Source organism: Sarcophilus harrisii, chromosome 4 (genome assembly GCF_902635505.1).
Source record: "Sarcophilus harrisii chromosome 4, mSarHar1.11, whole genome shotgun sequence".
Classification (NCBI taxonomy): domain Eukaryota; kingdom Metazoa; phylum Chordata; class Mammalia; order Dasyuromorphia; family Dasyuridae; genus Sarcophilus; species Sarcophilus harrisii.
The window spans coordinates 169,128,188-169,152,198 of record NC_045429.1 but is presented as its reverse complement, the minus strand read 5'-3'; the positions used below and the strand labels follow the sequence as shown (position 1 = coordinate 169,152,198).

General features: G+C 33.5%; 1 protein-coding gene across 9 annotated transcripts in view; it reads right to left on the bottom strand.

Moving 5' to 3' along the window:
• The window catches only part of PTPRK (protein tyrosine phosphatase receptor type K), a 721,856-nt gene that overhangs the window by 110,661 nt on the left and 587,184 nt on the right, over positions 1–24,011 (bottom strand). For all 9 annotated transcript variants that reach the window (XM_031964293.1, XM_031964294.1, XM_031964287.1 and 6 more), the window contains 2 exons: positions 13,884–14,157; positions 9,512–9,548 (listed from right to left, as the gene is read on the bottom strand). In XM_031964293.1, the coding sequence (XP_031820153.1) occupies positions 9,512–9,548; positions 13,884–14,157 (311 nt within the window). The remainder of the gene's footprint in view (positions 1–9,511; positions 9,549–13,883; positions 14,158–24,011) is intronic.

The window sequence follows — 24,011 nt, the reverse complement described above, 5'->3', positions numbered from 1 at the left end:
TTAACAAATTTATGAAAGTCTTATTCTCATGAAGCAAAACTCCAACAAAATTGGAATGAGCTGGAGATAGATACTATGTCAGTTCTTCTTAATAGGTTTCTATATTTATTTTATTAAATAAAAGCGGCCCTCAATTGCTCTCCAAAGTTTGCCTATCCACCTCCTAACTGCTTTGTCTTTCTTTTCACTTTCTTTTTCACTTTCTGGCTTGCCTTCACTACAGAGCAATTTTTAGATGAAATGTTAATCTAGCGAGATATGTAGTCATGACAATAAAGGAGCAGGTCTGAGGAAGAATCAAATCATTCCAGCTTCTTTTACCCACAACCTTACCTCCAAAATAGTCTCAATTATGGCTCTTTCTCTCCTCAAACTTTGGCTACTCTTACTTTTCAATTCTGCTTTCCTTATTCATCACTTTTCTTTATTTGCCACCGCTTTATATCTTGATACTTTTATATTATCCTCTCAGTCATCAAGATGCATATTCAACTAAATTCTCCTTTCATGTTTTTCAGGGAACACCCAAGGATGGATTAAAGGATATGATATGTACATGGACTAAGTGTGGAAAAGATGGACAAGTGAGAATGGGTTTCAGGAGAGTCATAATAATTATTTCACAAGCCTGCAAGGACTCATCAAAGACCACAGATCAAAGCATAAGCAAATAAAAAATTGAAAAGCAAATGCATCCAATAATGGGTGATTTTCTTTTTTTTTCTTTTTCCAAAAATGATTTTGCTGAAGTTTTATTGAACTAGTTAAAATAGCAATATGATCTGTTTTGTTCTAGTTTTATTTTTAGTAGAGATGAATACCAGTTAGTCCACTTTCTTTCCTAATTTTGTTGTTAAATCTATAGTTTTAACAGTGAAGGGAAATCCCTGTGAGGAAACCCTTTCTACCAACACAGTTTGCCAAATGCTCTGTAAAAGTGATGACTATCTCTTAGCCTCCTTTCCTTCTTTGCTAATAATTAAAGTGTCTATAGATTATTTTTCATAGAAATAATATTTTACTGTTTTCTGCCTTTTCTTTCTATTCCCAGATTTTATCACAGTTCATGGAACATTTTAACTGTTTTTAATAAATACTTGTTCACTTGACTTGGGCTATTTGTATTCCTCTATGAATCCTTTCCAAGTTATGGTGTAGAATTTTACAAAGCTTCTGAACAACATAGGGAAAAAAAAGGATTGATTTGCTACCTCTGCATTTCATAATCCTGGACTCTGTCTTATCCAGATTTTTTTTTTTAACCCATCTTTAGCAAATACTCTGTTGTTTAAAAGAATGAACAAAATAAGGCCTTCTGGAAGCACAGTATATCTATCCCAGGAAAATGTTCTGCCACAATGGAAGTAAGGCTTGCTCACACTCTTTTCCTGAAGGATTCAATTCATAGATAATAAAAGAAACTTCCAGGAAATACTGGACTGCCCTCATAAGAGTGCCAGACTCTCCATAGTGCAGTACTTGTTGATTGGGGTGGTTGGATTGAGGGAATCATAAAACTCAGTCATCCTCTATTTTCCTCATAGAAATCTAACTTAGGGATGTTAGGAATATAAGATACTTTTTACTCTCTGCCTACACAATTCCAGGCATTAACAACCTAGCTAGATATTCCCACAGTCACTTTAACTTAATATCAAGATCATAATACTAGTGGATTGTATATTTCTCAGTTATCAGAGGGACCTAGTTGTATGTCTGCGCTGAATAAGTCATATAACCAAGTAATCACTGCTCTTTGTCAGCAATCTTTTGTAAAGATCTGTAAGGTGATAGGAACTAATACTTCAACATCACTTACTTGTGATAACCTTTTTATCTAGCTTGGTTTCTTTAATTCCCATAGACGACTTAGAATTGACTGAATGTTATAATGTGAAAAAATACTGACTCAAGTGTAGATCTGCACTTACAATATGCTACCTAGACCAATTTTTACCAGATATGTGTTTTTTCTTAAGATATTATGTTCTTTGTAGTCCTCCCTTCCCCCATAAGGGTACTACCTAACATTTGTCTTTATTTTTTTTTTTCCCTTTTTGGTTCTGATCACTTCTCCAATTTCTTTGTGATGTTAGCGTGAAGGCACAAACATGTCATAAAAATTTTACAACAAAGGTAGCTGTCTCCTGATATCTTTTGAGGACAAATACCAATGTTAGCTGCTGTTTTCAGCATACAGTATACTGTATACTACTACACAAATACTTTCCTAATCTGGATAGCATGTAGCCTGTGTCATCACCCTCTATTATAGTAAATTCAATTCACTCAAAATTTATTAATTGCCTTCTAAATAAAAAAAATCATAAAGGATACAAAAATATAAAAAAAATCACAGAGTTTTTAGTTTCTATTATATTGGTGTGAGGGGAAATGAATAAGAAACAGGCACACAGTGAATATAAACCAATTTTAAGAGGGAAATAGCACTAAAAACTAAAAACACATAGAGAGATGGGCAAAAATAAAGAAAAAATGATCATTAAAGAAAGCAGAATTGAAAAGTAAGTATGGCCAAAAATAAGTGAGGAAATAAAGAGCCACAATTGAGAAACACTATGAGTCAAAGATCAGGAGTCAACACATCAGTAAGTGGTGTAATCCAACCTGATCTAAGAAACAGAAGTGAGAAAACAGAGTATCCCATACATAGAACATAGCCTGTGTAATGGGCAAAGATACAGAAAACAAATGTAATGCCGAGTTTGAGTACCAGCAGGTAGTCCAGTTTGTATAGAATATAGAGCATATGAAGGAGAATAATATGAAAAATGTATTAAAAGTTGGACTTGGAGCAGTCTTTAAATACAAGGTAATTTTATCGTAGAAGTAATAGGGAGCTATTGATGATGCTTGAGTAAGAGAGTGACATGGTAAAATCCTGTATGTGGGAGTTTTTTGCTATTCAGTTGTACTATCAGTAATAAATTCATATGATTATTATCCTACTTTCTATCTCAAGATGCTGATTGAATTTTTCAGAATTAAAATTCTCAAAAATCCTACATCAAGAGGAAAGATGGAAATGGTATAAGTATTTATATATATGCTAGCCTTTCTGGTAAGCACTTACAAATATTAACCTCACTTGAGCCTTATCACAACTCTATGATATAGATGATGTTATTCTTATTTTTCATTTAAAGAAGTTGAGGTAAACAAAGATTAAGTGACTTTCTCATGGCCATACAGTTAGTAACCCTCTATGGCTGAATTTAAACTCAGGTTTTCCTGAAGCCAACATAGAGCTCTTTATTCACTTTGACACCAAGCTGCCCCAAATAAAATGGGAATGAATAGTAATATGAATAATGTTTTAAAAAAAAACCCACAATGGATACTACAAATTTACCTAGTTATCAATACTTACATTTCCTATTCTCTCTCTACACTAGCAAGGCAGATATGCCACACTATATTTTCCATTTGCTAAAGATTTCCTTGTTTAATTTTATGATGGGGTAAATGGCACTCTATATTCACTATATATACCCTAGACTCCAAGGTATACTAAAAAGAGCACTACTTTCTTTCAAAAAAATAATATTTTATTCTTCCAAATACATGTAAAGATAGTTTTCAACATTCATTTTTCTAACCCTTTCCCTCTTTTCCTCAGTTTCCTCTCTGTAACATGGGGATACTAACTTTCCTTCCTCTCATCTCCCTTTTCTCCAAGACAGCAAACAATCTGATCATAGTTAAATATATGTAATTCTTTTAAACATATGTCCATATTTGTCATGTTGAAAAGCCCTATTTTCAATGGAAAGATATATACCTATAGCTATAGCTATAGATACAGATATAGATATCTCCCCATTCTGTGTTAAACTTCTTCCCTATCTGCTGCAATTAAGAGGGGGGTAGAGTCCACATGTATACTATACATCACAAAAGCAGAAAAGGGAGCCACCTGTGCTAATGTGAAGTCAGTCTTGCATATACAGGCATTTTAGGACTCAGCTTCAGCTTCAATTATCTTGTAACATAATCAACAACATACTGTAAAAGCTGAAAATGAAATTTCTTCAATATTTCCTGTCCCTAAAGTACTTTAAGACTCTGGAAGGAAAGGTATCATGTCAAGGTACTTATTCCTTGAAAAATCAATCTGACCAAATTCACTATAAGGTTAAATTATAACTTGCTACCAATAACAGTTCAAGCAGTTACCACCTCTTTAGGTCATTCCTCTGACATTTAATAATTCTCTGACATCATTTAACAAAAGATTCTAACAACTGAGATTTAAGTAATGAAAAAAGATAATAGTTAACCTTTCCTTTAACTATAGTTAACTATTACCTTTTCTTTGGAGCTTGTGCTCAAATCTATCACTATATTCTTTAATTTGGATTAAGTCCCAAGAACAGGAAATGTGAATGCCAAAGTCCCAATAGAGTTATAGAAGTTATAATAGTAACAATGATTAAGGTGTTGAGAGAGAATCTTCTAAACTGTTTCAGTTTAAGATAGCAAATAGAATCCAAACACTAGAGATAAAAACCAAAAAAAAAAAAAAAAAAAAAAAAAAAAAAAAATGCCAGTGGCAGAGGGGAGGTGAGGATTCTCTGATCCAAATAAAGCTATGCATTTAGAAAAGCAAAAATACGTTTTAGTTTAGGGTCAACTATATGGCACAGCAAATACTGCACAGGGTCTCAACAAGACCTGAATGCAAATTCATCCTTAGACACTTACTAGCTGTATGACCCATAGTAAGTTACTTACTCTGCTTTCCTCAGTTTCCTCTCTGCAAAATGGGTATACTTATAGCAGCTATATACCAGAGCTGTTGTATAGATCAATTTAAAAAATTTAAAGCACTTGGCATACATTAAACACAATGTAAATTTTAGTTATTATTAGTTACTAGAACAATAATTAAATGAATTCCAATTAGAAATGACATGACTTACCCATCTGGGGGAGAGAGAGTGTTTGTACCATATGATAATTTAGGTTGAAATCTAAGTCTATATAGAAAAAATGCCACAATAAATTTGAACTTCATAAACTTTAGTAATAGTTTGCAACTATATCACCTGTAAAAGGTTTTTATTCAGGAAATTTATTTAAGGATATCTTCATTAGTTTTAGATAACATAGTTATATTAGATGCAATTAATAATGTGAGATTTATTGAATTTTTCTATTAATGATGTATTTAAAAAGAAAAAAAAATTTTGTAGTGGGACAAAAATAACAATGTTAAAGGTGGTTAAGAAATCCTTTTAGGTACAAAAAAAAAAAAAAAAGGATCAGGACTCATTGATTTTAATCCTCTGATCTATTCTCCAATGGCTCAGTCTCAAAGTTAATATAGTTTCATAATTCTCACAGGTGGAGATAGGGGGTATTAGGAAAAATGAAAATGAGGGAAAAGACCTATGGAACTTGGTGCTATTTATATGCTATCATGAGGTTCTGGTTTATTTTTCTCCTTTCTCTCAATATGTAACAACAACAACAACAATATTAATAATTAGCAATGATGATGATGATGATGATGATGATGATAATAATAATAGCTACTATATATTTTGGGTAGCTAGATGACACAGTGGATAGAATGCCAACTCTGGAATCAGGACGATTTGTCTTCTTTAGTTGACTAGCTGTGTGACCCCAGGCAATTCACTTAGCCCTATTTGCCTCAGTTTCTTCATTTATAAAAGGAACTAGAGAAGAAATAGCAAAACACAGCTGTATCTTTTCCAAGAAAATTCCAAATAAGGATATAAAGAGTAAGACATGAATGAAAAATGACTGAAGAACAATAAATCCAAGACCAAGAAATTTGGACAAGACTAGCCTTTGACTAAAATTCTACCTCAATTTTTCAATCTGGCAGAGTATGCTATACAAATAATCTTAGGTTCTTGAAAGTTGTGCCAATGAAACGCAAAGAGACTCTAGCAGGTACTACCATAGCAAAATACAATAAAGCAGCAAAGTTTTATTAAGCACCCATTGCATGCTAGGCACTGTGCTAAGCACAAGGGTTACAAAATGAAGCAGATAGTCTATCTTTGACCTCAAGGAGTTTACATTCTAATGAAGAAAGACTAAATACAAAAAGGAGCTGGAAAGGAGAGCAGGTTGTAGAGAGTACGGGGAGTGAGAGTACAGTGTCCAAGAAACTCAAAGCAGAGGCAACAAATGAATGAGACTGTACTGGGTGTCTCCTTAAAATGAAGACTAAGCTGATTATGAAGTATTTCTGTAAAAAAAAGGTCTCATATGATTGCTACTTGACTAGAGGAAAGGTGATAATGCAGAGGAGGCAGATGAAGAATGCAACTTTTCTCAATAATAGTATCCTCTGGTTATAAACTCTTGGTAACACTGAGTTTTGGATTCACAGGAGGGCAATACAAATGCAGGTTCAAGCCATTTACCCACTTGTAATTAATATAAAAACAAAGGCTACAGTTAGAATACATGTGGCTTCTGAAAATATAACCACTTAGGCATCCTAGCTCATTCTGATCCAGGACTATACTTGCTGCACATAATTCATCATGGCTCAGCCCATTCTTCTAGTAGTGCAGTGGATAGAGCATCAGCTTTGAAGTCAGGAGCACCTGAGTTCAAATCTGGTTTCAGACACTTAACAGCTCCTGGCTATGTGACCATGGGCAAGTCACTTAACCCCAACTACCTCAGCCAAAAAAAAAAAAGGGGGGGGGAGGGGATAATAATATCACCTACCTCACAGAGTTGCTATGGAGATGAAAAGCGATAATATTTGTAAAAAGCCCTTAATACCATGTCTGGCACATAGTAGATGCTATATAAATGCCTATTTCCCTCCCTCCCTTCTTGGTATCTTCCTAAGAAAGTGTGGAGTAAAGTGAAAAGCCACTATGCCAAACATCACAGAGGGAAATAAAACAAAATAAAAAAAACCCAAATCTATTTTTAAAAAGATACAGAAAAAAGATTATTAAAAAAAATATATCAGAAATTCAGCCTTAAATATCTCCTGAGTTTGGGAGTTCTATGCAGCTGTGGGATAAGCTGATAGGATATCTTGTCCATATGGTGATATCAACCTTTCTCCCTGTAAAATATCTATTGGAAGATTCCAAAGATCTGTCCTTGGAGTTGTGTTGTTCAATATTTTTTTAAAAGACTTTAATGCAGCCATGGATAGAACATTTACTGAACTTGCTGATAACATAAAGAAAGAAGGCTGACATATTGGATGACATAATTGGAAGTCCCTGCCTCCCCCCAAAATTCTTGATAGACTAGATCAATGGATCAAGCCTCATAATATTGCATTTAATAGGTTTAAATTAATATTTTATACAAAGAATGTTCTATTATTTTGTCAGCTAGGGAATTCCCATTGTGGGAACTATTTTCATTGGCAAATTATATAACCTTTTCATAGCTTACTTACAGAAATCAACAAAATATTGACCTAAAGACCTACATGAGTTAAGAATGGGCTTTAAATTTTAAAATTAAACAAAATTTGATTTTAAAATGTAAAGATCACTCTCAGCTAGTGGGGTAGTACAGTCAACTGTTAGATATCTATGTTGACAAAGTCCTATTGTTCAGTTCAAAAAGTCAACTGCAAACATACAAGATGAAAGAGTCATTGCTAGAAAGCAGTTCATGGGGGAAAAGGTCCAAAGTAGCAAGCTTAGTTTAAGTCAGGAGTGTAATGTGACAATTTTAAAAGTTATGATTTTTTTTTTTTTTAGTAAAAGAACCATACTATAGAGGGAAGGTGCTGATGTGCTTGCCTCTGTTCAAACTATAATGTCTTTAGTTCCAAACACACCACATTTTAGGAGGGACAACAACAAACTGGAAATTTAAAATAAGGGAACTGAAAAACTATGCCATATAATAGTGAATCAGTCAATAAATATTTAAGTGCCTACTATGTGCCAGGCAAGATGCTAAGCACTAGGGCTACAAAGAAAGACAAATATGCTTCCTGCCCTCAAGAGCTCAATCTTGTAAGGAAGATAATATAATAATAGAAATAAAAGTTGATACATGTGAAGACCGAATTAGCATCCTGGATGCCTTAGAATCAGCCAGAGTCAAGAAGCAAAAAAGTCCTTGGTCTTTATTCTTGGTCTTTAGGGGTAGAAGTGAAGGGGATGGATGTAAGCTCTCCACGAGCTCCTCTACCGTCTACTGTCCTCATCTACCACCAAAGTGAATCTGGCTTGTCTTACCCCACCGCCTAATCCCTCCTACAATTATCTATATAGATCAAAACATCCAGCCAGCACAGAATAGTGGGAAGGGCCATTTTCCAAGCATATGCTAATAGAGTATTGGCCAATAAGTAATTAGCCTTAAGTGCTTGGTTGTGTGATTCCAGTGCATCTACTCAGAGTTTCAGCCCTTTACAGATATACATATACATACACATAATAAGTTCTTGAGAAACACTTCCTGACTGTTGGTTGACTGGAAAAAGGATTAGAATTTCTGCTTCATATAAGAGAACAGAATTAGTTGAAATAAATGAAAGGTCTAGAAAAGCAGAATTCAGGTCAAGAAAAGGAGAAACTTTCTAACAATCAAGAGTTGTACAAGAAGAGATAAGTAACCTTATAGCACAGGGAGCTCTCAATCACTAGAAGTCATCATTCTGAAGCAATATAATCACTGATGAGGATGCTGTTCAACTAAAAGTTAGATCAACTGATCTTGAAGGGCCTTTCCAATTGATATTCTTTGATATACAAGACACTAAACTTAGCACACACACACACACACACACACACACATATATATATTCATAAATATAATACCAATTCTCTGAGGATTATCATGCTATCATCAATATAGTCTTTTCTTGTTTCTGTTGCTAAAATCTATCAAATTAGTCTCATTGTTGAAAAGTTACTTAACTTTGTAATGAGAAGCAATAAATGTGATAGGAAAAGGAGAATCTCATCCATTCTGAATCCTAGATCTTTATCCTAAGACAAAATTACTTTTTATTACAAAATGACTAAACACTGCATCACTAAACCATATTATATAGAATTGGCATTATTTGCCCAGGAAGATATACTCCATTGAAGTTTTATTCAATGGTCTCCCTTGAAACTTTAAGAAAAAGAAAGAAAAGAAACAGAAAGAGAGAGGCAGGAAAGGAGAAAAGTATCACCTAGGAAATTACTTATATAATAAAGATAACAACCTGTTGATAAATACAAGAATTTGCTGAGTAAAAATGACAAAAATGAGTTTTTCATATTTTAGCTAAATCCTGCCTATTGAAACAAAATTCTACTAGCCAAGTATAAGGAGGAGAAAGAAGCCCACCATTATGTATTAAAGATACTCAAGTGAGTCATAGTACTTTGCTGGCACTATAATGGGGGCTGTACTACAAAGCCTATGTAATAGAAATGGCAAATTTAATTAGTCCTGAAGCAAAAAGTAAAATACCTTCCTCAGTGCAAGGGAGAAAGGAAGTGAAAGAAAGTCAGGTTCTTACCTTTCGTAGCTATTCGTACACACTGGGTTTTAGTTTCCTGTTGAAGGTGTAAAAAAAAAAAAATGAAAGAAAATATAATCAATGTACATTTCAAGCTATTCTACTTATCAAGTAAGAAAAGGCTTTAAAACCAATCTAGAGTAGCAAGAATTGGATTTTGGACATTAGATGGTTAATTTTTTCCAAGGCTGATAAGGGAAATATTAAAAAAAAAACTTTAAAGAGGACTTTACAAGGTATTTGTAAGTATTGGGAGAATTCTGCTTTCAATCTCTGCAATCCAGTGGCAAGAAAAAAATCATAGTTCTGTATATGGTCTGGGTAAACAAACAAACAAAAAAAAATAACACAATAAACCACCTATGCTTAATTGTAAAGCTGGTACCACATTCCCACAGATTATGTCCACTAAAGTTATGTGTCCCCTGTGACCTTTTCTTTTCTCTTTATATATTATTTCATACAATGATCTCTTTGGCTTCCATGACTTCAACTATTATCTCTATAATAATGACTCTCAGATCTATATATCTAGCCCTAGCCTCCAAACAAATAATTATAATATGGCCCATAATATCTTAAACTCACTGTTTCTAAAATTGAAATCATTATATTTCCTCCCAAATCTTCCCCTCCTCCAAACTTCCCTTTTACTTTAGAGGGTAGAATCTTCCTCCCATTTACATAAGCTCATAATCTAGGTGTAATCATCAATTCCTCACTCTTAATCACTCTCAATATCCAACCTATTGCCAAGTCCTGTGGATATTTCTATTGTAATATCTATCACATATACATCCTTTTTCTTCTTGGTCACTTTTACTAATGCTGAGCCAGGCCTTCATAACATACTTCATAACTGGCCAATTGCAATAGTCTTCTAGTTGGACTCGAGCGTCTTCCTAGTCAGCTGTTAAATTAATCTTCCTAAAGTTTACAAAGGATAACAATGTCCTTATATTCAGTAAATTTTAGCAGTTCCCTATCATCTCATTGAATTATGTGTTTTCATGCTCCCTTCTAGATTTATTTTGGATGAAAATGCATGCAGAGGCTATAAGCTCAAAAACCTGGCAGACTTTTAAAATTCTTCTTCTTTCCATTCATCTAGTAGAGGGGAAATTAAGACTAGCAAAAAGTAGGAATACATGATGTATCTCATAAGCTTTTCTTACTTTTAAAAAGATTTTTATGGGAGAAGACATAGATTTCCCTTTCCAGATTTGTTTTCTTTTATCCACAGTTTGGGCTTCAATCCATAAAAAAATATGAAATTTAATTTAAGTAGATAATAAATAAATTCTTCATTTATCAATAAGCATTTATTAAGCTCCTAGCAAGTGCCAGGCTCTACAAAACAATGCCCCAAATGGAATAGTCCTAGTCCTATATTGCAGTAAATCAAATATACATGTATTATATGTACACATGGACATGTATGTGTATGTATGTCAAGTATAGAATTGCAATTCTCACTCCCCTATCTCAGTTGAGAATTATCATAGAACATAATTACTTATGATAAAAAATTCTGATGTATAAACAGAATACATTTTTACACTATGATCCTTTTATGAAGCATAAACCTTTTAATTAAGTTTGGAAGATATACATATAACAATTTAACCATACCACTGGGGACTTTAAATATCGGGAGAATATCAGTACCATACCAATTATATACAGAAAATCTGCACAGAGGGGAATAGGTAGGGATGGTTCTTTCCTTGCCCTTCCCCTTCAATCATGTCTTATGAGCTCCAGACTAGAAGAAAACTGCATCCAGTTAGGAACAATGATATATGCAAGGACACATATAGATATGGGAAGATAGTTACCCAAGGAAGGATGTTAGCATCAAGGAACATAACCCTTGCCTCAGAGAACTGTTCTGGGTATGAATTCAAGAAAGAAACAGATCTCAAGAGCTTAGTTGAGTATCTTTCTCAGTAGAGATGCTATACCTAATAGTAACTATGGAGGGATGCTCCCCAGAAAGAAAGGACCAGGCCAGGCAATATCAGGAGCTGGGAGTTACCCTTTGTCAAACACGTTTTCTTACATCTATGCCTCACTTCCAATTAATTTTAACTTTCAGGTCACTCTTTCCAAAGATTCTGTGTATATTTAGAGAAAAATGAACCCTGGGCTTTTGAAAAGAAATATTCCATATCTTTAAAAACAAAATAACTTCAACAAAAGCTATATCACTTGAACAAATGCCTTTGGTAAAACTTAATTATCTCTACTGGCTGATTTTAAAGCATACCACTAGGGGCTTATCAACTACAAAAGTAGGAAGAATCACTCACAGGGTTCCATTTACAACTCAAGGCAGCAGCCATACTCTGGGAATCTGAAGATAAGGGAACAAGATACTACATATGTGGGATTGGGGAAAGCCTTTTAAAAAAAAAAGAGAGAAGTTCATTCTCGTGTTCTAATATACCTCATACTCAAGGATTTTTTTGACATTATACTAAATCTTAAAATATAACAAATATACATTTTCCCTACAAGTATTTTACTTTAAGTAAAATGTTCGATCATTCAAAATCAATCTTAGATTGTTGGTTGATATTAAAAATCATCCAAAATAATTTCTTCAGCAAGTAATAATTAAAAGTATATTAATTTTATTTAGTTCTGACCTGAGGCCTTCATAGCAAACTGAGAACAAGAGATTATTTCTGGCTCTAGTAAAAACCTAAAGGGATTTTGCTTTCCTGAAAGCAATCACTTTTAACTACATCAGTATTCCTTGACCCTGTTGCTGATGTGAACCACATTAATTTTAAAACTCTGCCAAGATAACTGTGAAGTACATTGTCACAACTTTACACTTTAGATGTACAACAGTATGGTCACACTAGCAATTTGAAAGAAAAAAAATCCTCTCAAATCTTTTAAATAGTACTATAGAAAACCCTTTCCCAGAAAGGGGCATTCATTAACACCCCTTCTCATATCACAGATTAAGTCACTAAAGTTAATTTGCTATCTCTCACCTCTTAAAAATTAAAAAAAAAGAACTCTTTTGTATTAGGGTGTCTTTACATTCTAAATGGAATACAAATTTTTATACTCACTGCTTTATCAGGGCAACCAACTACCTTCAATGCAGTAAGGAGTCTTTAGGTAGGAGGGGAACATTTTGTTTACTTTTTCAGTATTACCAAGCACACATAGATGTAGAGAATAGTTTCTTTCATAATACCTTTGGGTATATTCCCTTTGTTTCTTCTCTGTCTCCTCTGAGCTAAATATTTCCATAATTGGAAAGATAAAGATTTTATTTAAGAAATATTCAATAACTATTCAGAAGATTTGGTTTCTCACAGGGGCTATAGAAATCCAAATGGAAGAACATGACTTCCCTCTAATTAAAAGACTACAGCTAAGATCAAATTCCTTCAATCCAGTGATTCATCATTTAATTTCACAGATAATCCTTTAGGATTTTTACAACCTGAAGGCACTCCCCATAGAGCTATACATATCTAAAAATGTAATCCTTAAATGGATTTTAAAACTTGGCAGCTGCCCTCTTGTGCAACACTCACTCTCTCTGTCTCTCTCTCTTCTTTCTCTCTGTCTCTCATATAAACACTTTCTGCCCCTATATCTCTCTCAAAACATTTCCATTTTAAGAAAGAAAACCATTCAAAAAATAGCATGTGGTAAAATAGATCTTTCTCCCCAGAGAACCACAGTGGTATTTAACTTCTTGTGTTTTTCTCTTCAATATTCATACAAGACCAGTAACAGTATTCAAAACCAACTGTGTCCAAAATGGATAAAGGGAGGAGGTAACCAGGGAGATGCAAAGGCCTACTTTTCTAGCTACACAGCAGTTGGGCAATCTAGAGGCAGCTTTCTTCATGGACTCTGTCAAATGTACCACAGGCAGCACATTACTTTGTAATCAGTAGATTTTTACTTTGTTATTTTCTATTTGTTCAATACTGCCTGAAAAGTTTGCAACATTTTATTAGCCTGCTGAGGAGTACGCATTTTGTTTATCCTACAGTAAATTTAATCTTTTGAAGTGTGCTACCACAGAGAAAGGGGGCAAGAACAATGGTGCATATTTACAGAGGGTGCAGAAACACACTGCTTAAATCATTTTACTCAAAACGGCTACTGTGGGCTTTTATTAAAGCCTCAACTAGAAACAGTTACTAGGAAACGGGAGTTGTGTGAGATATGACTGGCGTGAAGCCGTGGTCTCACAGTACAGAAATATGCCCAGTGGTAGAGGCAACAGCACCACCATACACTATAACTTTTGACTAATGCTGTCTGGAATTTCTAAAAAGCCACTGGGCATTACCTTGAAGCAGTGACAAAGAAAATGTAGCTAGGCACTTACCTTCTCCACACTGCTCATAGCCTGAAAGTAGATGTTGTAACCTTTCCGAGGTGCTAGAGGAGGGTTCCAAAATCCTTGGTATGTCCTATTGTCACCAACAGTAAATGGGGCAGGTTCGGGTAGATTGCCAGGGGGTAATTCAGCAGCAAAGTAATATGGTGAACCTCCACTCATGGCGCTCTGGTAGGTGATGGGGACCTGGTAGCATTCCATTGCTCCTGTTTCTCGCTTGGTTCGGTGGGGATGTAATTCTTCCACCACAATTTGATAGGCACTTTTAGGTCATAAAAGGGAAAAAAAAATGACAATATTGCCAGTTAGTTATGCTAAAAGTTGTAAAGTATCTATACTTTAAATACAATTTAATAATTCTAAAGAAGGGAAATGGGACATTCTCCAATCCCATATATCAAATATGTGGAACAGGAAACAAATGACACATTTTTATATTAATTTTTACATTAATGTAATTTTTATTGTCTCAAAGCCGTTTATTCTTTTAAACAATTGTTCTTAGTGCAAGCAACTTTATTAGCATTGCTATAGAATGCTAAATGGGCTTCTACTTCTTTCTTCCCACATGATCCATGTAATACAAAACAAAAAGGAAAACCATATTAAAGAACCATCTCCATATTTTAGAAATTTTGTGTAATGATGCACTCTAGTAAAGAATTTGACACTAACCACAGTTATGCTATAGATTAGGTTCCTTGTCTGATAGTTTAAAATATTTAAAGTTAACATTTTTCTCTGAAATAATATTATATAAAGCTCAGCTTCAAGGCCTGACATAATGACTGCCGTGGGCTGTTCTTGAAGCACCAATTTGCAGTTGTCATATCATTAAAGACAGAATGTGCTGACAGGCTTCTCCACCTTTTGACCTTGCTATGGCATCTCTCTTGGCTCAGAGCTATAGAGATCTAAAGTACAAGTGACATGTTGTAATATGGGCACAGATGGACAGAAATCTGTCCACTCTACCAAAATAGACTGCCTCGTTTTCTTACAGTTGTCAATGATAAAGTGCCACAAATTGTAGAAACAGATGGCATTTGGCCTATTAAATGCCAACCTAAACCTTCCAATACCTTTCTGAAAAGGCTGGATAGTTTTCTACTAAAGTTTATTATCTATAGGGTCCTGGGAGAAGAATAACTCTGAAGTAAAAAAAAAAGTATACTCTACCTTAGAACTAAAATTTCTGTTAGCTGTTTATTATTGAACCCACTCTATTATTGTATGTAACAAATTCTTTAGGTAAAGGTGCTGTTAAGAAAGAGATATGCCATTATTTTAGACTCAATTAAAAGAACATAAGCTTTAAAATGACTGAAAAATTGAAATAATAAGTATGATTTAACTTTAAACTTTGGATTTTATAAAAATATGAAAGTGCCCTCTTTATTATTTTAATGCCCCCTCTAATTGATTAAAATAATCTAGAACTCTAAGAAAGAAAGTTGGCTCTTTGAATAAAAGGTCAACTTATGATGAAATGTTATTCAAAAATAGAGAACATCAAAAGTCTTTTTTACAAAACCCTGGTCTGTATAAACGCATTTACCCAGAGAAATGAGAGAACTGATTAGACCTAAGATAGATCTAAAAGGAAATGATCATCTTTTACATTAAATATTTAGAAATAGTTATTTCTCTCAAAACATATCAACAAAATATGTGATTGCTACCTACCACATACCTCCTTTCTCTTAGAAATATAACGAAAGCATTGGTAAATCACAGTTGCAAATTTGGGAAACCAACCAAGAGCAAAGTCTATATAAATTGAAATTGTGTGCATTGCATCTTTCTTTTCCTTTCTCCCTGCCAGCTTGGTTCCTCTAAGATTCTAAGATTGGCACTGACAAGAATTCTGCTCTGAGAGTTGCCCAGAGAGCAGGAATTTTTCAATTCAAAATGCTTTAAGTTCTTAGGCATAGACTCAGCAGGGGAAGTGGGATTCATGGCATTGCAGACATATGCCCAACAACAAGAAGACACTCCAGGGGCTCTTTCATTATATTTTTCATCTTTATTTGCATTGTACATCCATAGAATCAAGAAATTTCTGAAGGGAAGAGGAACTGAAGGATTATTTCATCCACATTTCTCATTCTATATTTGATAAAATGAAAGCCTAGAGAAATTAGATGACATACTCAAGGTCATAGAAGAAGTCCATGACAGAGACAGGATTAGAACCTAATAAAGTGATTGCTGGATTAGTATTATGTGATTAATTTTACTTTCATAAAAGTAAATGTTTGTTTTAAATGTTTTTATACAAGTTACTTAATTAATGGAAATATGTAGATGAAAATGATATAACCAACAATCTCAAATAGTTTATAATTTAATAGAAAAATAAACTGTGAAGATAAATAATTGCAATGCAACTTGACTGTTGTATGTGCCTAGAAGACTAAGAGATGGTAGTTCATTAGCTTGGCATATCAATCCCTCCACAATCTGACATTATCCCATGTTGACAAGCTTATAGCACACAGTCTATGTTCCAGTCACAAAGAGCTATCGGCTATTTCCCAAATGCATCAATCTCCTCTTTCTGGACCTTTGTACAAACTGTCCCCAATAAGGGAATGAAGTCTCTTCTCGCTCTTTGAATCCTCCTAACTTTTGTCAAGGCTCAACTTCAGTGTTTCCTCCATAGGGAAACCTATCTTAGATCCCTAATTTTTCCACGCTCATAAATCATCACACATCAATTTATCTGATTAGATGTTTTCTCTTCTCCCCCCAGTATAAAGTAAGATTCTTGAGGGCAGATATGTGTGTGTGTGTGTGTGTGTGTGTGTGTGTGTGTGTGTGTGTGTGATATCTTATTTTTGTGTTCCCTAGGACCAAAGTAGATTTAATTTAAAAAAAAAAAAAAAAAAAAACTGTTTTCAGCTGCGTGTGTGTTTGTGGGGGGAGGGGAGGTATGGGTGTGTTTGAGACAGAGAGATAAAGAAATATAGGGAAAGAGACAGAGAAATTGAAACTTAAAAAGGAAAGATACTTGTGAGAATCAAAGGACATGAGTCATTTCTAGAAAGAGGATGATCACTGAGAAAATTTAATGAGATGGTATTTGAGCAAAAAGAAAAATAAGCAAGTGAACAGATAAAGAACTTGGCAGAATCTATTCAGGGTATAGTAGGCAAAAAAAGAGGTTGATTGAAATTGAGTCCAGTATTGCTGAGATATATTGTACATTAAGGGGAACAGTGTTAAATAAAGTTAGAAATGTAGGCTGTAGGCTAGTTATGAAGAGGCTCAAGTACTGTACAAAGAAGTATTAATTTTATCTGACAGGAAATGAAGACACCAAAGAAGGTTCTTCCCACCATACTCATATTTCTCCCTTATTGAATTTCAGGCTTCATGAAAAAAAATTAAGCAAAAGACTAAGTATAAATAATTTCACTAGCAGATGATATCTAATCACCAAAATTCATATAAAAAGGCAGATAACAGTTGTGTTCAGTTAAACTGAAGGGAGCCTAATGAACAATTAAGGATACTCAAATGAACAGTCGGTGGCTCCAACTTCCAGAATCAAACTAAAGAACTTATTAGAAATATTTTATGTCATCACTACGGAGGTGGAACTTTGAGGAAAATGAATTAACTCTTGGATGAAATACCCAAAGCAGTACTTCTTAGATGATCAATTTAACTCACTGATATGTGTTTTTTGATGTCTCAATGTTCCTGATTACCTAAAAGAGATGGCATAGATAGTAACCCTGTTAAGTAGTTTTGTGGAGTTATAAATTAATAAATGAACTTATTTCCAACTTTGTAGTCATGATAATTCACATTCATATAGTACTTTTATGACTTACAAAGTACTTGATATATATTAGCTCATTTGACCATCATACTTCTGTGATGTAGTTAATATAGCTATTGTTTTCTCTCATTTACAGATGAAGGTACTTGAACTTCAAAGCAGAAAGTGGGCTGAATTTGTAATGGGACATGGGTTCAAATTTGACTGAACTTAATGACTTTTGACTATGTCTAGAATTTGTGATTCATTAAAGGTGATAGTGATCTCATGATACAGCAGCGAATGCATCAGCAGCACAGGCAAGATCCTTTGATATAATAGTGAATGTGACAGCAGCACACACAAACATCATGGGGCCAAATCCAATGTTCTTTTTTTAAAATGTCACATTAGAGCAATAAATAATATCATATGATTGGGGTCTTTAAAGTCTCTTCAACATTTTTATAAATCATTATTTGACAGATGAGGCAATTAAAATCTAAAGAAGCTATAAGTAATAATAATAATAATAATGATATTCATAATAACATTTAATATTTAGATATAATCTATTATGTACCAAGCATTGTGCCAAACATTTAATAGTTATCTCATTTGATCCTCACAACAGACCCAAAAGGCAGGTGCTATTATTATCCCTGTTTCATAGATGAAGAAAAATAAAAAAAAGCAGAGGTTGAATAACTTGGACAGGGTTTCACATCTCAAGTCTAAGTCAAAATTTGAACTGAGGTCTTCCAGATTCCAGATCTGGTATTTTATTTCCTGGGCTATCTAGTTGTCCTAGGCTGTTGCTAAGTCATTTTTCAGTCTAGTCTGACTCTTTGTGACCCTGTGTAAGGTTTTCTTGGCAAAAATACTAGAGTGGTTTACTATTTCCTTCTTCAACTCATTTGACAATGAGAAAATTAAGGCTAACAGTAAGTTACTGAGGTTGGATTTGAACCTTTGCAGGAGACTGCCTGACTCTAGACTCAGCACTCTATCCACTATGCTACCTAGTGGCCTTAAGTAGACCTGGTATTTAAATCTAGATTTTTTTGACATAATAGAAAACTTTATATCCTGATATAAAATAATGCATACATAAACCCTCTATCTTTTACTACCATTATCATTTTTCTCATAATAATATTCTTATGATATTGTGAACAAACCACACATTCATTTATAGGACTTTAATGCTCAATAATTCTTCACTGAACCTCTCACAATTTTTTCCCCCTAATTTATTTATTTACTTGGGGAAAAAAGAATCAAAATATCTAAAAGCATAGATCTGAGACCTTTAAGATGTGTTAAATCAAAGTCATATATAAAATATAAATCCTCAAATAAGCAGTGTTAATATAATTCCTTTTAGTTAAGCTAATTTTTATCCCAATTGATGACTCTGTCATTTTTAAGTGTATATTATTTATATTTATATTACAGCTATAAAGTTTCAATAATGTATTTCAAAGTACCAATCATCCTTACCATGTCTATTTGTACTTTTGTTGGAAAGAAATTTTATATTAACTAGCAGTTAAGCATTTACAAATATTTTATATATGTCACTTTGTCTTAACATTTCTGTGACATAAATACAGAGAGAGTGCTGTTCCATTTTACAAATCATAAAACTGATGTTTACATCTAAGGAAAGATCTTTCCCAAAGTCACCTGACTAAGAAGTAGCTGGACCATGACTATATATCAGGTTGCCTTACTTTCTCACTTTGAATATCAACATTCATTCTAAATAGTTCTGCACTTGGAATTTTCAATAAGAGTTTCATGAGTATGGCTTGCTGAATAATTCCCCACAAAAAGAAGAAAGATGCATCACTGACTTCATATATACTATGGACAGAGAGCAAACATTTTTTTCAAAATCTTTTCCAATGCAAAATCATAGAATACTAATCAGAAGCATCCTTAATAACAAAATAATCCACAAAATTAAAAATTTTATCTTTCATTATATCTACTTATTTTGCTTTTCTACTCAAATATACATATAATCCACTTATATGTATTATATATGAAATCCTCAATCTTTTATAGAATATGTATTGCATGAAATCCTGTGGCATCCCATAAGTCTACCTCATCCTATCTTTCTCTCCAAATAAACATGTAGTCTTGATTGTGATTCCTCCAAACTTGTACTCTTAAAAATCCATTACCTATATCATATTTTTTCGAAGTGCTATCACTATTTCAAAGATCTTTTTTATAATTCCACAGACTGTTATTGTTGTTCAATTGCTTCAGTTATGCCTGATTTTCCATGACCCCCATTTGGTGTTTTCTTGGCAAAGATGTTGGAGCAGATTACCATTTCCTTCTCCAGCTCATTTCACAGATGAGGAAACTGAGGCAAACAGGGCTAAGTTGACTTATTCAGTCTGAGGTTAAGTGTCTGAAGCCATATTTAAATTCAGGCTTTTCTGACTCCAGGTCTGGTATTATATACACTGTGCTACATTTCTGCCTTTCTATTAATTTATCTATTTATACATTATCTATAGCCAATCTATTTAGACACTATATATAGCCTCACCACTAATACACAACTCAAAAGTCCTCCATAAACATCTTGAAAATTGTATAATGAATTGTGACTATTGCAAAAAAATAATCACCACTTTAAGGTCAATATTCAGATTATATAATCCTCTGTACATATACAATACGGTGTATTGCAGGACTTGTAATTAGGTACTTTTCCAGCTCATGGAACTGTCACATTCACATTAGATTGGCATAATCTTCAAGAATTCAAAATCATTTATGTGTCTTGATGATTTCTTAATTGAAGGCTTTCCCTTGTACACTGAAACTTTTCTCTTGTTTCTTTTAGTCTTCCAATGGCTCTTTATTTTTCTCACATTAATTGGTCACATGCTAAATTGGTTTTCAATCAGTCTACCATAATAATAACTTGCCTCATCTACTCCTATACTTGTATAAATATCTGCTACTACACTTTAAAAAAAAAACAATTGTATGCTCTGTGTGGATTTATGCAATTAATACTCTCTACTCATTATTGTGGCAATTTCTTAAAATGATGTAAATCATAATATGTTCATGCTTACCCAAGATCAGTGTGACTGTTATGACTATTTTAGGTTCTCTAATGCACTGTATATATTCTACTCGATATAATAGGAACTTTCCTGAGTTTTTCTTGATAAAAACTAAATTATTAGATTCTAATGGAGTAGATGGACTATAAAACAATTATTGTACTTTATCAACATGCCCACCACATTTTCAACTATGCTCACAAATGTTTCTCATAACATACATTATACATTGCATATTCTTCAACAATTAAATGGAGCAATAGATAGTGAATTGTACCCGGAGTCAGGAAAACCTGAGTTCAAACTGATCTCAGACATTTATTAGCTGTGTGATATTGGACAAGTCCTCAGCCTCTTTGCCTCAATTTCCTCTACTACAAATGGGAATAATAGCATGGAGTTGATATGAGGATCAAAGATTATTAGATAATATTTGTAAAGCATTCAGAACAGTTCCTATAATATTATAAGAACTTAATAAATGCTTAACTTCTTCTTGGTAACTTCTTGTAATGGATGTGTTATAGAGAACTCATATCTATCATGTGGCTCCTCCACAACCCTTTGAGTGATCTTAATTCTTCAACAACTGTACAATTTGATAACTTACCACTGCAATACAATGAAAGAGTATTGATTTGAAATAGATGAAACTTCATGTCAAGGAAAAGATCAAGGCTGTTAAAAAAATAAAAAAACTTGATTTCCCAAAAGTGATAGACCTTGCTCTCTTCCTCAATTCTGGATCCAATTCCCTGTTCACTTGCAGTTATTATCTGAGCAAGGCACAAATGTGATTATGCTGATGGACAAGCTGTATAGTTTAATCATTTAACTGCATAGCAGGTCTGAACCAAAAGCATTCTTCATCCACTTAGTTTTTCCAATGCCATAGTCTTTAGCATAGTTATGTATCTCACTTAGGAGATTGCAAAATATTTCAAGATATAGTGTAAACAGCACAGTGTCTTGTGCAAACAGAAACATCTGAAGGCTCTCACTATCTATATGCCATATCTACCTAAACTATACTTACTGAATCTTCCAGAGATGGAGTTCATATGGAGACGTAAAGGAAGCTGCTGCACTCTTGCAGTATTTCCTTACAAACAATTTTAAAATTAATAGCTTAAATCATCTTACAGTCATTATACTAGCTAAAATCAAAGATGACCTTCAACTGGGGAATCCCTAATAAGTTGTGACATACAGTTGTAATGATATACTACTGTGCTATAAGAAATGATGAGCTGGTTGATTTTAGGAAAAAACATGGAAAGATTTGAGCCTATAGAGAAAGGTACTATTTACCTCCAGAAAATGAACTGAGAAATAGGAATATGTATAGTGTGGTTTTACATATATGTACATGTATGTCTGTAAACACATACATAAACATACACACACACATAGTTGTGTTTAAAGGTTGAGTTCCCTAGGAAGGGATAGCTCTAGAAAGAGGGAGAAAAAAGTGTACGGCAAAGAAAACTTAAAAGGATGCACTGAAAAAATTAGAAAGCTATAAAAAACAATGTATAATATGAAATGCAAAGATTTTTAAAAATATTTTCAGAAATGAAAATCTATGATTTTAAATTGAATCCTCTATATTTTGCTGGGTACATGGAAATGGTCTCTTCTCCTCCATCTCCATTTTGTATTTACATTTTAAATGAAGAAAAAGTTAAAAATAAATAATCTTCAAATCAAATTCTGAAATGTCAGAACCAACAAAAGTTTAGGGTGTGATATTTTCCTAGCTCAAAACAACTTAGGAAGGAGAATTCTGTGACACTGGGCTATGAGCCCAAGCCAAGGCTGACCAAAAGTCCACATCACTACAGCACCAGTGGTGTGCCTGAGAGGAGGTAACAGAGTAACAGAATCAGCATCACCTTTAGCAGCTCTCAAAACTGACATGATAAGGGAATTCAGCAACTTGTCAAAAAGAAACTATAGGGAAGGCAGGTGCTAGGACTGGTTGCAAAACGGGATTGTGTTTGGAAACTCCATTATCTATAACCATTTCCCAGTTATATTTCCAGGAAAGAAAAGACCTCTTTTGGTCACAAGACCTAACCTCTTATGGAGCAGTATCATTTTCATCACAAGGTAGCAAGGATTACTTTTCCACACAGATCACACCACCTTGGCATGTGCACTGGAAAAACTTCTAAATCCACAAAATTAGCTCTGAAAACAACAGAGTAAAAATGACTGAAACTTGGGACAGTGTTTACCCCATTCCCTCCTTTATTTGAAGAACATAGACTGACTTTAATATAAAAGTCAAGAAATAGGCTGGGGATCTGAGCAAACAACCAACAACAAATGTAATAAGAAAAAAAAAATACCATGGTGACAAGAACAAACTCAGAAGAAAACAATGGAATCAAAATAACCACAAGCATCAAACACAAGCCCAATAAGAATTCCTTAATATTTTAGATATGTGTATTTTCAAAATCAACTAAGAATGGTAAGAGAAAAACATTAGGAAAAGAAATAAGCAAAAATTATGAAAACGTAATTAACAGTTTGGTAAAAGAGGCACAAAAATACTGAAGAAAATAACACCTTAAAAGAAAAAAAATAATAGAACGGACCAAATGGAAAGAGGTATAACAATATACTGAACAAAATAATTCCTTAAATAGAAAAATTGCCCAAATAAAAAAAGAGGTTAAAAAAAAAACTGTCAAGAAAATAATTCCTTAAAAAGATAGAATGGACCAAGTAGAGGTTAATGACTCCATAAAACTTAAAGAAAAAATAAAACAAAATACCAAAAATGGGGAAAAAGAGAAGAAAATATGAAATATTTCATTGGAAAAATAGTTTCCCTAGAAAACAAATTCAGGAGTTTGAGAATCTAAGAATTATTAAACTACCTGGGCATTATCAAATTACTTTGGACATAGTTTCAAAAAGCTCTCCAGAATGACTGGATCAGTTCACAACTCTATGAATAATGCATTAGTGTCCCATTTTCTCCACATCCCCTCCAATATTTAGCACTATCTTTTCCTGTCATCTTAGGCAATCTGAGGGGTGGGAAAAGTTGTTTTAATTTGTATTTCTCTAATCAATAATGATTTAGGGCTGTATTAAAAAAAAAAGAATCCCTTTCTAAACATTTAGATTTTTCTTCTATTCCAAAATGAAAAGAGATCTTTCCTATTGCCCTGGAAATTTTGTTGATGATACAGTTAGTACTTTTTAACTATTACCACTTATTTTATTTCT